This window comes from Sarcophilus harrisii, chromosome 4 (genome assembly GCF_902635505.1).
Source record: "Sarcophilus harrisii chromosome 4, mSarHar1.11, whole genome shotgun sequence".
NCBI classification, from domain to species: Eukaryota; Metazoa; Chordata; class Mammalia; order Dasyuromorphia; family Dasyuridae; genus Sarcophilus; species Sarcophilus harrisii.
Genome location: NC_045429.1, coordinates 212331984 through 212350298, shown reverse-complemented (window position 1 = coordinate 212350298; position 18315 = coordinate 212331984). Strand labels below are relative to the sequence as shown.

The following is an 18315-nucleotide window of genomic DNA, read 5'->3' as shown; positions in this document are numbered from 1 at the left end:
GCATCTGTAAAATGATCTGGAAAGGAAATAGCAGACTACTCCAGTATCTTTGCTAAGAAAATCTCACAAGTCTTGCCACAGAAAGAGAAGAAATGGCAGTCAAGTGAAATCATTGACAAGAGGTTATCTGACATATCAGAATAGTTGCACCGATGATAATAAATTTTCAGCCATACTTCTCCTTCCTAAGTCTTTTCAATATCAAAGGTGTGTGTATCATAACAATGAGTTCTAAGAAACTGATACCAACTTAAAAGTATCCATGTCTTGACCAACTTTTCTTACCCCTGATTCTACCTTCTCTTTTATTTCTGCACTCTTTCCCTTGATCTGGATAGCAGGCAAGTTGTTCTTAGTCAAAGATCTTAGTCTTGTTATATAGAATCATATGAATGACTGGTTCTTCTATACTGCTTCATTTGTCCTTCTTCAAAGTGATGAATTCCATGTCTTTCTTTCTTCTTTTTCTCACTCAAAGCTTATCTAATTTTTCCTCAAATCTTTTCTCCAGCATTCTCTTTGACATTTTTGTCTCTTACAACTCATTTTTACTTTGTTAGCTCTGAAAGGTCTCTCCTTTTTCCTCTCTTTATTTGTGAGAAAAAATATGATGAGAGCAGAATAGTAGCATAGGTGACACATAGTTGCATAAAAAGGGAAAAGCTAAGTTTTGAAGGGAATAACTTGACAAAATAAGTATTTGTGACATTAACCTCTGAAGTCTTGAAGAAATGTCCACAAGTCTCCTTCAGAATACCCAAAATTCCTATCTATTTTTACTAATCAAAAGACAGAAGAGTTATGAAGTATCCTAATTAAATACATTATTTAATTTTAAACATTCTTGAGGGTAAATTTTTTAAAGAAATATATTCAAAAATACTTTTTGAACTATAGCTGGTAGAATTAAAATGTTAAATTTGGAAATACTAATTTTCTAAATTTAGACCTTATCATTATTCCTTTGTGAAAGGTAAGTAAACACTGAATTTTAGTCATCTTAAATTCCTGTCAGACCCCTTTATGTTTGGATCTACTACAGAAGGAAGGTGTCAAAAGAAATGAAACTCTATGGAGTATCTAGGGAATGTAAATATTTCTCTTTCTCTGCCCCAAGGATTTGTTTGCCCACATTTTGACAGTCCATGAAATCTTTGACACTGAGACCTGTCAAATATTAACAACTTTGCACTCTGCCAAACTGACTCATCATTTAGACTTTTATCTTAAAAAAAGGAAGAGAACTTTCATGTCGATCACTCAATCCAAAATTCCCCCCCCAAAAAATTGAATTGATTTAAATGTCTTTTCCAACCTAGTTTATTTTGTTTCTGAGGCTTAATTTCAATCTATAAGGCTTTTTGAAAATGCCAACAAGATTATAGTAAAAGAATATCAATTACTGAAAAGGGTATTATTTTTGTTGATTGAATATGACTATGGAACCAGGAAATTATTTCAATTTCATTCTAATGCACACTCGTATTGCCTTATATTTAATACTATTGCATCAATTCTGTAGAGTTGTCAGTATACAGACTTTCACAAACACAGATTCTAAAGCATTTTATTATTTTTTTTAATTGCTATTACTCTTACTGTTAGTCCATTGTTTTGAGCAGGAATTTCCAGGGACTTCCAATGGCCTTTTACAACAACCTTGAACCCTTCTACCTGAATTTTAAAAGGCCATTCACCAATCTTCCTTCTCATCTTCATCTCCTGTCTTCTCTAAATTCCTGCTAAAAACCTAGCTTCTACAGGAAGACTTTTGCAATCCTTAAATTTTAGTGTTTTCCTTTCATTGATATTTCCAATTCTGGCATATATCACATTATTATGTGGTTATTTTCATACTCTCCATTAGGTTGTAACAGCAGGGATATTCATTTGCCTTTCTTTTTATCAGTAGTGCTTAGCACAGTACCTGACATTGTGCAGACACTTAATAAATGCTTATTTTACTGACATCTTATTTACTTAGTTTCTTTTTTATTTTTTTTTCTCCATTCCCTTCCCCTTCCATCTCTAATAATTACTCTCCACTAAAATCGGAAGCCTTGATTCTGGTTAGGGGACTGTGAGACAAAGAATTTGCTACTTTTCAACAATGGAACCTTTAAGCACACTCTCTTGAAATAATCTTCTCCATCTAAATCATTACTTAATTTCTCTCTTTTTTTAAATAGAAAAGAAAAAAGAAAAATCTACCACAAAATTCAAATAAATGAAGACTTCCTTGATTGACAATTTCATTGAATACTTTCTTCTAACAAACTATGCATATTACAGTTGTAATATATTCTTCTAACTATGAGGTATCTACGGGTAGTATATAGAGAGTTGGTCTCAAAATCAGGAAGAGCAAGGTTAAAATTTGTCATAGCACATTCTGACAAATGACCCTGAGCAAGTCACTTAATTTTTATGTGTCCCTAAGCAATGCTCTAAGAGTATAAACTGCAGTGCAGTAGAGGAAACTTCTTCATTGGGACTCCCCTATACCAAATTGCAATAACTATTCCTATTCATGCATACAAAAATGCTGCCTTTTAATTCTTAGTTGAATGGTTTCTTCTTTCAAGAGACTTTAAAATATTTTCTGCTTATTTTGCTGCTAGCAGCTTACATATAAACTAGCATATGGTGGAAATTTAGTAAATATTTTGGCTTTCTTCTGAATGAGTTACTTGTTCATCTAATAAAACTAGCAATAAGATTCTGAAAGCTTTTATGGTTACAATGATTTAATTCTACAATTTCTATGTGAAGTACATATATCAGTGTTGATCATAAAATATTGGTTTTTTTATTTAAAAATATAGCTAATCAGTAATTAAGAAAGGAATAAGTAATGAATAGTTTTATTAGTTATGATTCAAATTTTATAACATTTTCTGATAAAGATGTGGATATGAAATTCTTTTCATTTAAAAATGATATGGAGTATAGTATTTAGATAAACTTTCTACTAAAATATGGGACATATTCTGATAACTGGAAATAATAAACTTTGAACTTTGTCAGTTATTTAAAAATTTACTATCATGTGCATTGTCAGTTATTTAAAAACTGCCTATCACATTTGCATTCCCCATTCTAAAGGAAGTCATATTTCATAAGATTTGTCCTTCACATTTTAAATTGAGTAGATGAGATAATTATCCTGATTTTCCTATTTCAACTATACAAATAGAACAAGTCTTCCTCATAAAGTCAAAATCTTTCTTTGAATATATTCTTGTAAGATAGACTTTTGGGGCCCATTTTCTAAATATCAAATCAGAACACTGCTTACTTAGAAAATTTATGTTACCAGGATTCTAATCTATTGAGAAGCAAGAATTTGCTATGTGTTTTCTTTTTCTATTAAGTATTTTCATTATGGATGAGAATGAAGAAAATGTAAAATATTAGTTAAAACCCATCTAAAATAATATATCAAAGAAAATATTTTTTTTTTCTGTAGAGGCCTGTCATTTTATTAATATACTAAGCTCATTGTATGAAAATGCTTTCCCTCCAAAAGAACTGAAATTTAGGATTATAGAATCATAGATTTAGAGTTAGAAAAATCTTAGATGCTAATGATTTGACTTTACTACTAGGTCCCTGAGAGACTGAATGAACTGCCTATAATCACACATGATACCCAAAAGTAAGAGCAAAAAAGTCACACTACTAAAAGAAAACTTAAAATTATCTTAGGAAATTATTCATAAATATTATTATAGTAAAAGAAAACTAGATTATTACTTCATTTTTCTGTTTATATTGATCTTAGAATGATAATTTACAAATCTCTAAAGATATACAGTTCACCATAAGCATAAATGTATGTGGGCACATTTTTGTGCCTGGATAAAACCTACATCTTGATTTGACATATCCCAATAAGGCCGTTCTCCGTAAGACATTACTTCCCACATGACTATTCCATAACTCCATACATCACTGGCAGATGTAAATTTCCGGTACTGGATAGCTTCTGGGGCTGTCCATCTTACTGGGATTTTCCCACCCTATTTTAAAGAGAGATTATCAATTAATTATGTATAATTATGTATATATGATATATCCATTGCATTATGTCAATAAATAAATATTTATTAAAAGCCTATTATGTGCCAGGTACTTTGCCAAGTGTTGGGAGACAAAAGATAGTTTTTATTTGCAAAAATCTTATAATCTAAAGGTAGAGACAAGAAGTAGACAAATATGTACAAATGGGCTATATATAGCATAAATAGAAAACAATTTAAAAAGGGAAGGCATTAAAATTAAAAGAAGGTAAAAAAGGCTTTCCATAAAAGGAATTTTGGTTGGAACTCAAATAAAGTCAAGCAGAGAAAGAACATTCCATTTATGGCGGATAGCAAAAGAAAATGCCTAGAGCCAAGAGGAGGGGGTCTTGTTCATGAAACAGCAAGGAATTTATTTTATTGAAGAATATTTGATGAGGTATATGTAACAACACTTAAAAGGTACATGGAACAGATTGTGAAGAGCTTTAAATCCTGGAGGCTATTGGGAGTCACTGGCATTTCCTGAGGGTGAAGGGTTAGGGTTAGACCTGTGCTTTGGAAAAATGATTCTGTTGGCTGAATGGAGGAAGGATTGGGGTAGCAAGAACTATAATATGAGTAAAGTTAGAATACTATTTGTTATAAGGTGGAATAAAATATAAAGTGGAACCTTCTTTTTGTGTCCAATTGTACAAAATGTGAGTTATGTCTTCCTGGAAGGAGTATTTTTCAGGAAAAATTAAATAATATATATGAGGGTACTCTGGAAATGGCTAGAATGATTTCAGCATTATTGAGGAAATTTAAAGTCTCATTCAATTAGAGAGGAAGTACAGTGTATTGGACAGAGAGTTGAATTTAGAGCCAGGAAGATCTGAGTTCAAATCCTACCTCTAACACATACTGACAGTATAACACTGGATAAAGCATTTATCTCTAACTGACCTAGACAAATCTCTTAAAATTATTGAGAAAATGCCTACCTTCATTGATAGAGGGATTTTCCTCATCCAGGATTCCCTCTACCAATGAAATGAAATCAGAGATCCAATACTTATTTCTATTTTCCTCTTACAATAGAGGATATTTTAAGTACACTTGATTTATGGGCATGTATATGGTATTTGTTTAGATATCACTAAAAACATGATGAACATGTTTCTGAGTCCAAAATCACTTGGCCTGCTATAGGGTAAATGTATTGCTAAGAGATCTATTATTTCTACAAAACAAGGGAAGCTCCATTATTTTAAAAGTTTTTGTCTTGCATCTTGATCTTGCATTTCTAGATTTCTATAAAAATTATTATTGTCATATTATAATTTTTAAATTATTTCAAATAGTGGGGAAATGTGGAATATACAAGCAGAATATAAAAGGAGCACAATAACACATTTAAAAAAAAATTCTTACAGTAGTTGTATAGACAGCTTCTGGATCATCTTCTATAACTCGGGACAGCCCAAAATCTGACACTTTGCAAACAAGATTACTGTTGACAAGGATATTACGGGCTGCAAGATCCCGGTGAACATATCCCATATCGGCCAAATATCTCATTCCAGCAGCAATCCCTCTCAGCATCCCTACAAGCTGAATAACTGTAAATTGTCCATCATGTTTCTGCAGTAAAGACAAGAGTTGAAATCCAGTTAACTCGACTGATGGAGAAAATGTCATCATGGGATATTTTCTATATACTAACCCATCTCCTCTAGTCAGAGAGGAACAATTAATTATTTATTGAATTCCCATATCATATTAGACACTTGTAAAAGGATAAACTTAAGAGACTATCAGATATATAGACTGCATCCAGATAGCACAGAACATAATGGGAATTTGCCAATCACCTAGTCACTGTCATAAATGTCAATAGCCAAGACATAATTAAAACTGAAAAAATCCACCATGAAGAAAGACACAACCAAAGATAAAAGCTATTAGAAAAATGCTGTTCTGGAGAAGTAGACACAAATATTCAAAAAAGTAAAAAACAGATGCACAAAGAGCAATGTTATCTTATATCTCTCATCCCTACCCCAAAAATGCTGGTTTGAATTATAGTAATTTTATTCAAATACACATATTAATTTTTTATTGACAATTCTTACTTTACAATTGTATAATGTCTTAAGGATAATTCATTGAAAGAGAAGAGAAGGAAGTTCTGGTTGGTTTCTAAGCCCTGTTCTCAGCCTCAAATGTAAAAGCATGGAAGTGGGAGGTAATGATGGTGATTAGATTGGACTATTTCTTATTGTTTATAAGGCTGGCCCTCTAGAGATCTGTGGCAAAAATGGGTTTAAGGGAATTAGGATCTGGAACAGTCTCTGTGTTCTATAGCCTATAGGCCTGGCATGAATTCCTAATCCAAGAATATTTATAGTCCTATGATTTCTTCTTTCAGGGCATGAGTTGTAGGGTGACTGAAGATGAAGGACCACCTCTGGGTTGTACTGCCTAATGCTAAATAAAAAGGGAAAAATCTAAATAGTGCGGAAGTTTAATAGAATAAAAAGAGCCCTGAAATTGCTGTCAGAAGATTCGAGTTTGAGTGCCAGTTCTATCACTTACTAAATATGTAGTAGAATGAGGCAAATCACTTAACTGCCTGGGATTCAGTGTTTAACATCTGTAAAGGTAGGATGATACTTACAGTTCATACTTCACACTATTGGGTCAGCAGTGTTATAAGAAAAGCACTTTAAAAATTTTAAAACAAGTACATGAATGTCAGCTATTGTTATTGTAACAATTTTAGTTTCTAAAAGTTCTTAAGCTCACGTGGTGGTCAGAAAAAGAAATACAAGAATACTGTCAAGGGCTCTCTTAGCTGCAGACCTGATTGCATGACATGGGAAACACTGATACAGGACTGCCCAGCATGTACCTTCATCAGAGAAAGTGCTGTTCTCTGTGAGAAAAACAAAATTAAAGTAGCTCAGAAGGAACTTAAGATGCAAAGTTAGAGAATCCACCCCAAAATGTTCATATGGGCTATTTGTGCACAACCTGTGGCAGAATCTTCCAATCTCATATTGGTCTGATCAACCACAGTCAGATACAATGTAACTTGATTCTAACATAGTTATGTCATTTTGGTCCTCTTTGAGAATAAAGGACAGCAACCAATATTTTTTTACTTTATCATGTACAAATACTAGATGGGAGAGTGGATAGAACCCTTGATCTGGAGTCAAATTTGCTCTTAGACATTTTCTTACTAGGTATGTAAGGTCATTTAGCCTGCCCAATTTAGTTTCCCTATCTATGAAATGGGTATAATAGTAACACCTACTTTCTTGGGTTCTTTTAAGGATAAAATGGGTAATACCTTAAAAACTCTTTGTAAAACTTAAAGTGGTATATAAATGCTAGCTATTATTATTGTTTATTACCATAAAAGAGAATTCTGCCTGCCATTTTACACTGTAGTTGAAAACTGACATTCATGTACATATTGAGACTGAAGACATGTAATTGTGATTAAAGAGTCAGAAATTATTTAGAATTTATTTATGAAACAAACCACATAACATTAAATTATTTTAAATAGTTTGTACAGCATTTTTTCATTTTCTGCCTTGCCTTTATATGTTGTCAGGATAACCAAAAACATTCCACAGTCATACTGTGGTTTCTACCAGAAATTATTGCATTGTTTTGTCACTTTTCTCACCTTCTTAGAACTTCTCCTGTGTTCTATTTCAGATATCTTTATGATTACTTTCACCAACCTGAACTAATGAAATGCTACTTTTTAGCATTTGTTCATGTGTCCCCTTATAGGTATCTGTTCTTAACTTCAATATCTAATAATAATGAAAACCACTTTTGCTTTACCACATTGTATAACTTAAAAGTTTAAGGTTTCTCGTCCCCTGATGTTTAATCTGATTTAGTTCATATACATTCCCGATCTGTTCATGTTTATAATGTTCTTATTTTATACTGCAAAAAATAGTTTATGACATTCAGCCAGTAGTATGCACAGTCTATTTTTGAAGTTGTGTGTATTTTAAGTTACTTACCCTAAGAAATGCATCGAGAGCTCCATTTTCCATATATTCTATTACAATCATGACTGGTTTCCCTAAAAAGCAAAGGGATGGCAGTGAAGAAACAGTAGAAATTGAGAAACTAAAGCCTGTGTTGGAAGTGCCACTGTGTGTATACATATGGGTGAATAAAGCACAAGTTGCTCTTTTTAGCATTGAATAGCTGAGATATGAATGTTTCTAATGCCTCCAGCACTGTTACTAAATTCTAATAAGTCTTTAAATGTCTGCATGGAGCATGGTCATGATTCACAAAATTAAACCATACAAATCAAAATGTCAGTATGTTCTCTTGATTCCTGCTGTGAGAACAGAACTCTGAGAAAGTGACACTTTAGATAATATGTACAGACCTAAGAAAGTACATCTTTTATTTTTGTATGACCTTTTTTAATAAAATGAAAGTAAAAACTGTATATGCATATATGTAGTAGATACATAATTACAGATGTATAAATGTACAATACAAAATATCTTTATTTCTTAATCATGCATGCTCCTTTCCTATTGTTCTCCTTCAGGATGTAGTATAAGATAGATACTGTTTTAATTAGACATCAAGAGAAAATCCATTAAAAGAATGCAAAAACGTTTGCAATTTGGATTTCTGATTATGCATACAGAAAAGCTATTTTTGTCATTCAGTCCACTAGTCAAATAAAAATGTAAGCAGTACTTACCCCTTGTGACAACCCCTTCTAAATGAACAACATTAGGGTGGTCAAACTGCCCCATGATGCTTGCCTCACATAAAAAATCTCGTCTTTGTTTTTCTGTATAACCAACTTTCAGGGTCTTTATCGCTACCGCAACATCTCTCTTCCCTGGGAGTTTCAAGCGGCCACTGCAGACTTCTCCAAACTCTCCTGAGGTAAAACAGTAGGCAGATACATGTAAATTGCAACTCATTCCATGTCACATTCACTCTTGCAAAGTAAATGGAGCAAACTTCTAAATCACATATTTTCCCATAAAGCAGCTATTTCTATTCAATAGCTTTGCAAAGCTGTCTAAGTTACAATGGACATCATCCCTGCTGCTGGCTGATTTTATCCTCAGGTCTGAAAGTAATGCAAACACAATGAAGCCATTTGTGAAATGGAAGGTGTGAATTAAATCAAACATAAAGTGATTTTAAAAAGAGGGACATTTTTGTCCACTCAAACAACCTCACTAGCCTAGCCTAATCTATGTGATGGTTCCTTATCTGATATAAATAATGGGTTATTTAGAAAACTTTGGGGTTTATTTAAAGTTGAATTTTTAGACTGGATGCTGGTTGTATAAGAATCCAATAATATAAGAGGAACTATGAACATTATCATTGTCACTACTTTTTCCACCCACCGAAAGCTAAAACCTAAAGATCTTTACAAAAAGCCTATAATTCATGTGTACAGCTTATGCCAGACATGAGGATCCTGGTTTCAAGGTATCTTTTTTTTTTCATGAAATAACATTTCCCCAAGAAAATTAAAGGGATTTTTTTTTTCATTTTAAAATAGTTAATAATGAATTTCATTATATACCTTGAACAATAAAAATATTATTAATATTCTTGTGCACACATGAAACAGTTTCAAAATGTGAAGTCCTCAGAAGATGGTGGATGTTCAAAGAAGTAAATTAAATTTATAACCCTGACAAATATAATTAGGGACTTTTGGGCTTTTTTTTAATGTGCCACCAAATTGTTTCCTGAACTACAAGTAGCAGTTACTTTTTCATCATCTATAACAACATCAGTGTTTTTTAAGCCAACAGAAGAGCAAAAGTATCTGAGCTCTTTGTGTCACATGGTTCACTTTCTTAAGATTTTTATAAGTGCAGGTTCATTGCTCCCAACAGCTTCAGTAAATGCAAAAGTTCTATACGTGAGGCATAATTATTTGCCTGTCATTATGATGTATGACTTTCGATCTTGGCTAAATGGAACAGCTGAATAAGGAAGCCACAACAGCCTTACCTGCGCCAATCACACGCTCAATTTTAATACAAGAGGCATCTAGCTCCTTGGCGAATTGATGGACAGCTCTATTTGGGTCCTCATAGGTTTCAGGGTCAATGTAGGTTTTGGTGCCTGGAAATTTAACTGTAATGATGTAAGAAAGCATGACTGTGATGAAGCAAAGCACTTATTGTGCAGTCAGCCCAGGAATTTCATTATGCAGAGTGCTCCTTGGAACAGTGAGCTTGCAGCCACACCACCTGATTCAGAGCAGTTTTAACAGACTACTTCAGTATGCTGGAGATATAGGCAAGATTGGGATCCAGCTCAAACAGGGCTAAACTGCATCCTTTTCCTAGTGAATGAAAAAAAAAAAAAAAAAGATATCCTCCAAAATATTCTGGCAAGCTTCTTATCTGATTTGGTGACTATTCAGATTCCCTGCTATCACGGCATACTTTGCCATATTGTGAATGTCTTCTCCATGTCCCTGATGCCTTGAAATTGGCTCAGGCACATTTTGGTAATTCCAAAAAAAATTTTCAAAAACAAAAAGAAAAAAAGAAAAAAGTAGCAGGCAAAATGCCTATAACATGAAAATGAAGAAATTTAACTCAAAGTCCATTTACTTCTTTGACAGCAATACTAAAATAATTTAGACATTTTCCTTTTGCTTTTAGGTTTATTTATATATAAAAAAGTTCAACCACTCTTGACATTTACATAAAATTAATACAAGATGCTAGTGGCTGTGATTACAGAATCAAAGAGGTATACACAAAAGACATACTTTGTACTCTAGCTTCAAGGGCAATTGAGGCCAGATATACAGAGCACAAAGTGAAGTGGATGGCTGGGCAAATGACAAGAGAATTCAGGTTGCACCTTGGATCTGGTGACCGGGTATCAGAAATGGGGGAATTTTGGAGGGGAGCACCATGGAATACAATTCCAGTGATTTTCTGCCACAAGGTTCTAGCAGATCTTAATTGTTACATAGAAGGAAGCTTTTGTCCTCCTTAAAATAAGCCATATTTTAAACCACATAGGGCTTCAGGGATAAAAATCATCTTTAAATCATACCCAGTACATGCAGGTAACAAATAACGATTGTGACAAGTTTAAATTGAATCCATTCATAATCATGTGTTCCCAATCTAAGAGTTTGATTAAAGATGTAGATAAAAATGATTGGCATATTGTTTGGTCAGCTGATGCAATGGGAAAAAAATTATGTCAGAACTTAAACAGTACTTCCATTGTTTAAGGAAGCATCGGAACAATCTTTTAATTAAAGCTTAATGCTTTTAAAATAATGTATTTCCGTACATATCATACCACAACTTAAGTGTGTTTATGTCATCAAATGATATTAAGCATTTATTAAGTTCCTTGAACATTGTAGGTGCTTAATAAATGCTTGTGGAATTGAATTGTTTGATATTTAAAAAAGGATAAAAGCATAATGAAAAATGAAATAGAAACATATAAAGAAAAGAATGGAATAATTTTGAAACTCTAGGTTTTTCCTCATGGAATTGATTGTTTATCCAAATTTGATTATTATATATATTTTTTTGCTGCAGTTTATAGAACTGACAGATGTTCATTTGTCACTAAAGCTGAACAACAAAAATAAAATAAGAAGAAAAGAGGAAGACAAGAAGCAGAAAGAGGATAGAAAGAGATAAGAGAGAAGAAGCAGGAGGACAGGGAGAAAGGGGGAGAGAGAGAAAGAGAGAGAGGGGAAGAAAACAATAGGTTAACCTCCTATATTGTGTTTTCAGGCAGGCAGATGGAGAATGAGCCATCCTCTCTCTTTTTTTCTTTCTTTCTTTTTCTCTTTCTTTCTTTCTTTCCTTTCCTTTCCTTTTTTTTTTTTTTTTTTTTCTATAAGGGGCCTGAGCCTACATTGGAATTAACCCTCTGCATCTCAAATCATTCTCTGATGGTTCTTCATTCAAGCTGTCATAAAACATTTTGACAGGCTAAAGCTATTTTGGCATACCAACATGAAATATTGCTGGCTCGAATTCGAAGACATTGTAAGATGAAAATGGTAGGAGGAAACAAAATGTAAATTGGAATTGCTTCACTTAAAACTCCTCCATTGTGTTTATACCTTTAAATGTAGCACTTGGGGCCATGGAAAGTTAAGAGTTTGAAATAAAAGGCTGGACATTCTATTAAATCCAGTGCTCTAAAACCCAGTTAAATGGTTGCTTTCAAGTTGCTGTGAAAATTAAATCTGGTGTCTTAGCACATAGGAAAACTGTACATACATGAAAAGAATGAAAAGATACCAACTTGTAAATAGCTGGTGACCCTAGTGCTGTACTTTGCCCCCACTTTGGATACAGTCATCAGAGTAAATTCAATGCCAGAATTTCCATCCAGTGATCTTGAACAAGTATTCTCTAAAAAGGAGTGATTTACAAATATCCTAAGCCATCAATAATATTGTATGCTCACTGCTCTGGCAGATTTTTTTTCTGGTTATTGGATTGGAAGTAACTGGATGTACTGAATCAAGTTAGAAAGAAATGACTGCCACAATTCCTTAGTATCAGTTTTTTGGTCTCAAGAAGTGTGGGTAGTTTTAAACTGATTTCCACTTTCAATGAAAGTTTAAATATTTGAAAACCAGCATCATTAACATTCTGGGCTGTCGATGAAAACTGTTACTTTGTAGCAATCTCATTTTACCTATGTTTGAAGGAAATAAACATAATTGGGTTTTCCTAGTCCAAAACTGAATGTCAAATGTGAAATAAATGAATGGCATTAAAATATTAAAACTGGGTGATGACAACTCAGCACATGGTGTTTAGGCAACTGTTGGAATTCCAATTTTACCTTAGTTTCAAAATGCAATATTATAAGGAAACAAATTGAAATGCATTGTGTAAGTGATATCTTATTACTACTTTCCTTTTTTAAGTATTTTGAAAAATATTTGTTGAGAAGTGAGAACCCTCATTCTATTTGCATGGCACTGATAATCACAAGTCAGATATGAAAGGATCTATTTTATCATGCTCTCTTCCCCATAAAGAGTATGAAATGTATGATACATAAAAACTGATATATTTTTATTTTGATACTCTCTTTAATTTCTGGAATACTGTTGACCATGTTCCTTCCAGTTATACAGGTCAGGGAGAAAAGTGTTCCCTATTTTAAAGAAAATTCAAATACAAGAATTTAAGAATAAGAAGTCATTTCAGAGTTGGCTTGAGGATCAAAGTCTACTTGGGAGAGAGTGATCTGAACATCAAACCAATAAAATTTTTTTAAGTATCTACTATATGTCAAACACTTGAGATGGGTTGGGGGGGGGGGTGAAGGATGCAATTAAAAAAGAATAAAGTTACAATTTATGTTTCCATTATATAGTAGCCACAACTCTTTTCAGATATCAATTATTAGAATCTAAACTTTAATTTGTAAGTATATAATATTCGTTTGTTTTTTTTTTCTAAAGAGAAAGAATGCCAACTATGGGAGAGTAACTGATCTAACAAGTAAAAACTCATACATTTAAAGGGATTAGATGAACACCATCAAACTTTTCAGTTTTTTGGAAATCATTAATTCCTTGATTCAAATACTAGATGTTACATTAGATTCTCACTCCTTTATACTGACCCTAAGAAACTTACATGGCATAATCTTATTAAATACCATCACACAACTTAAAACCCAATACCTAAAATAAAAAGCAATGAAAGATGTCATTTTATGCTACTTCTTTGAGATCTGCCTTTTTTGCCATTATCACCAGCCAAGCAATATAAAACAAGATTAAAACTAGTAAGGGCAAATAATGAAATGGTATAGCTATTATTTTATTAAAATAAAAGAAGACCCTGACCTATTTAAAAAATAAATAAAATTAGTTGGCGTCAAAACTAAAATGAATTATATGATGTGCTTTATTGGCATACTTTTATTTTTTCTGGATAAATCAGTATTTATAGATAGTCTTATTTTCCATGGTTACTATTGCCCAGACTGTCTATATATCTAATTAAAAGTTTTAAATGATTTATCTTGCAAAATAGGATAACAAATTCTTGGCCCAGAATTTAAAAGTACCCAAAACTTATTGACTTCAAGAACATATAAATTTTATGATATGAAAAGTGTCCTGAGATAATATAGTGAGTGATATAGAAATATGAACTTTTAAAATAAGATATCTATATATATCTCAAAAACACAAAGAAAGAAAAGTAATTATGTACCTTATTTTTCCTGTGCTATTTACACTAGACACATTTCATATGATATCAGTAATATAAAGTTTACAACAGCAAGAACAGAGAGCATTCTTGACCAGCTTAGCATTATTTGTGGGGGTGACATGGTGACCCCATGTTTCCTAGTGAGGAGCTTGCCTGAGGAAAGTCACTTGGCCAGGCAGCTATCAATTATAAGATCTCATGGGGAATCATTAGGATGGTGTGACATACTTAGGCAAAACACCACAGAAGGAAAGAATGCCAAAGAAAAATAACCACATAGCTTCCAAGTGCATTAAATCCTAGAGAATGAAAAATGTTTATTTCAGTATACATTTTATTTGTTTTTCAACTGCAGCATGCATTTTTTCATTCCAAAATTTCCATTTAAATGCTCTTACAGCATTCATTTAAATGTAAATTAAAATTAAATTTTTAATTTAAAACCAAGCATGATGCTTTAGTATTTTTTCCATGTAATTATTACCACTAATCAATTCTCTATTATAATTTGGCTATGTATTAATAAAGAAAAGCCAAACACTTACAATGAAAGTAAAGCTCTTCATCTCCTTCTTGGTCAGCTTTGCTATAACCACAGTGCCTAAAAAAAGGGAGGGAAGGACAATTTTTAGGATCCAATATGGAGATTTTACTTTAGACATTGATTTTTCAAACAGCCATTTCTTATTTAATGATGATGAAATTTCTAAAAAATAAAATCTAAAAAAATTCAAATAATGTACATTTTCTTCGTCTATTGACAAGAAAATTAAATTAGGAAAACCAAATCTCCTACATTCTATAAAATGTGTCTAATGATATGGAGTTAATTCTATTAAGAAAAATGAATTTATTACATCATATTAATGTTCAAAGATCTGAGACTCAAAGGAATAAAGGAAAAGTTTGATTTTAGTTCTCCAAATGAGTGATAATTCTAAATTTTTCAGGCGAAGAGTAGAATCATTTTAAATTTAGCACTAGACTCACATTTTCAAATACTATTACTTAACTTCAAGAATAACATAGTTTTCCTAGGTTTGCATTGGATATGCAAAAAAATAAAACCTTCAGGCAATCAAATTAGTGCAAAAACTTATAGAAGACAAATTCTCCCACATAAACAAACAAACAAACAAAAATGAAACAAAACAAAAAACTAAAACCCAAAAGAAACATGGGTTCAAACTATTTTTCTGCATTGAATGCATGCATTTTATGCTTCTATAATGAGGAACATTTTCATTATGATTTAATAATTCTCATATGTCAGAATCTAACAAGTTACAGATCTGTCTAGCTCAGAAAAGACCAAACTAGTTAAGCTGGAAATGTGAACAACTGTATGCTATACCTTCTTCCAATGATGAAACCAAATACCATGAAGACCAGAATGATGGTTCCTGCCACAGCAACCACAGCTATGATAATTACAGGATTCTGTTCACTGGACACAGCCGTGGCTGTAAAAGATAAAAAATAGCAGAGAATAACTCAAAACTTTGTAAAGGGACAGGTTAGGTTAGATAAACTTTTATAAAGTAAGAATCAGTCTATTTACTTGTCTATGATAAAGAGGTTCTTAACCTGGGGCTTAGGTTCTATGAACTTTTCTCTTTCTTTTTTTTTAAACTTCCTAAAACTATTTCAAAGCTTCAACAGATTGTCAAAGAGGTGTTGGACATGATATTAGATACTTTAAAAAATATTATAAAATTTAAAGATAGGGAAACAACAGAGATATATAGATTTGCCATTAATTTCTTTTTTCACAGGTTAAAAGCTAACGAATCTAAACTGTCTTGTTGAATAAGTGTACAGATTCTGAATGTTATAAAGATTAAGGGACCCAGGTTCTAAATTTAATTCTGCTGCTGGCTCACTGTATGAATAAGAACATGCCATTTTGCCCCTCTTTGTTTTGTTAGAGCACCATGCCTAGATTCAGGAAGTCCTGGGTTCAAATATGACTTTCTGTGCAACCCTTGGCAAATCACTTAACCCTGTTAGCATGAGTTTCCTCAACTGTAAAATAAGCTAGAGGAGAAAATGGCAAACCACTCCCTTATCTTTACCAACAAAAAGGACGGAACAACCACAAAAATGTTATGATTCCCCGTACAATGGGAACATAGCAATTTCTATAGTCATTATGAGTTAGTTATTTAAAAAAAAAATTCTAAGTCATTTATGGATATATAAGATAATTTTATTTTTTGATCATAACTATAAAGCAATAAAGCCTCAACACATCTAAGATTTATCATAATTCACAAAAGCGTTTGACAGAAATTTACCCTACATTTTAAAAATGTATCCTAAGTGAAATGATAGTAAACAACATTACAGGAGAAAATACAGCCTAACAGATTTTTTCCTCTCAAAGCATTCTTGAGGAGAGTTTACAAGTCCTCATTTTAATTAAAATGTAAATTTACAAATGAGGGATGACTGTATAGCAAAATGGACATTGGAAGATACCTAGATACCTGAATTCCAATCCTGGTTCTGTTATTAACAAACTCTGTGACCTTAGAAAAATAATTGTCTTTTTTTGGGATTAGTTTTCTTATCTATATCATTAATGAATTTAGATGATTCCTGAAGTTACTTCTATCTCTGTGTTCATATGACCCTTTAAAAGAAGCGCAGCAGAAAGACCTTTTAAGATACTTTGTATTAAATAAAATTAAATTATTATTTGAACTTTTTCACAATCCTAAAACACTAAATTTCTAACAATCTTGGTTTCTCTTTCTCCGGCTGCCCCCAAATGGATTAACTTTTTCTTTTCTTTTTTGCTGTGTTCATTTAAGTTAGGTTAGCTTAGATAAGGTTACATTCAATAAGCATTTATTCAGTGCTCACTATACTTCGAGCACTGTATTTGGCACTGGAGATGAAAAAGGCAAAAATTAAAAGAGGAAGAGCATGATGATCATATTTTTCTTTTTTATTCTAAATATCCAGTCCTCATTGAAATAATGAACAACAATAAACTTCATATACCTATCAGAGACACATAAAACAATAACTGATAAATGCTCATTCCATTTTAAGATACAGTTTACAAGTGATTCTTTATAATTTGCAATGCCATGAAAATGAACATGACTTTTTCCTGAAGCAAATAACATCTGTACTCTGATGCAAGGCAGAGTGAATGGAAAATCCTTCACCCTCTCTGGGGGAACAAAAGACTGTCTCCAGATAGGAGAGGAGTAGTATGTTATATGTAATCTTACCATGCCTCACCACAGTGGGGAGCATAAAGTTCTTTCTATTGCCCCACCCCCCTTTTCTTGAAAGTGTGATTCATTTGCATGCTCCAACTTTGTGGATTGCCATTATCTGAGGTCATGTATGTACACATTGGCAACAGGTATATACCCTGATTGAAAAATTCATCAAACAGTGAAAACATCTTTCAACCCTGGTCTAGACACAGTTTCTGAACTGAGGTCATTATATATACTTTAATTCAGCACCTGCTGCTTTACTCCATCTCTTCCCCCTCCCTCCTTCCCCAGGGAACTGAGGAGAAAAACACAACTGTTTAAGCTTTAATCTCTGAATTATTACCTATTGTTAAATAACTGATCAAAGACAGCTTTCAAGTTTTTGGTGTGTTTTCCTCCCTCTTTCTTAATCTGCCTCTTCAAATATATTTTAAGGAAAATGGAGAAGCTTTGTTCATATGGATGGAAAGATTTATACATATGAGTTGAAATAATTTTCCACAAATCAGATTGTGTCCCATGAGTCTAATTCTCTGCTTGTCTTAGGTTCAATACTCTCATTAGCTCCAGAAACAGGCTCCAATGAGAGATCTGGACTAAGATAAATGGCAAATTGGAATTTGTGTGTCTTTGTTTATTCTTTTCTATATATAGCTAATGCTGAGAAGTTTGGAAAAAGGTCTCTCAGCATCCCTCACTTTTTAAATCAGGCCTAAATATGAATTTCAATCTTTCCATATTCAACACTAGTGGCAAAAATTACAACCTATTTCATCACAAATTGAAGTTGGAAAG

General features: G+C 32.6%; 1 protein-coding gene across 5 annotated transcripts in view; it reads right to left on the bottom strand.

Annotated features, from left to right (window-relative positions):
* EPHA7 (EPH receptor A7) overlaps positions 1 to 18315 on the bottom strand; it is a 208271-nt gene that overhangs the window by 11707 nt on the left and 178249 nt on the right. For 2 of the 5 annotated variants that reach the window (XM_003769297.3, XM_012549221.2), the window contains exons 8-14: positions 15636 to 15744; positions 14827 to 14882; positions 10053 to 10178; positions 8767 to 8952; positions 8060 to 8121; positions 5439 to 5648; positions 3873 to 4022 (exon numbers count right to left, since the gene is read on the bottom strand). In XM_003769297.3, the coding sequence (XP_003769345.2) occupies positions 3873 to 4022; positions 5439 to 5648; positions 8060 to 8121; positions 8767 to 8952; positions 10053 to 10178; positions 14827 to 14882; positions 15636 to 15744 (899 nt within the window). Of the gene's footprint in view, positions 1 to 3872; positions 4023 to 5438; positions 5649 to 8059; positions 8122 to 8766; positions 8953 to 10052; positions 10179 to 11498; positions 11657 to 14826; positions 14883 to 15635; positions 15745 to 18315 lie in introns of those variants that run through there. The other 3 variants (XM_031964515.1, XM_031964516.1, XM_031964517.1) reach the window with 2 other exon arrangements.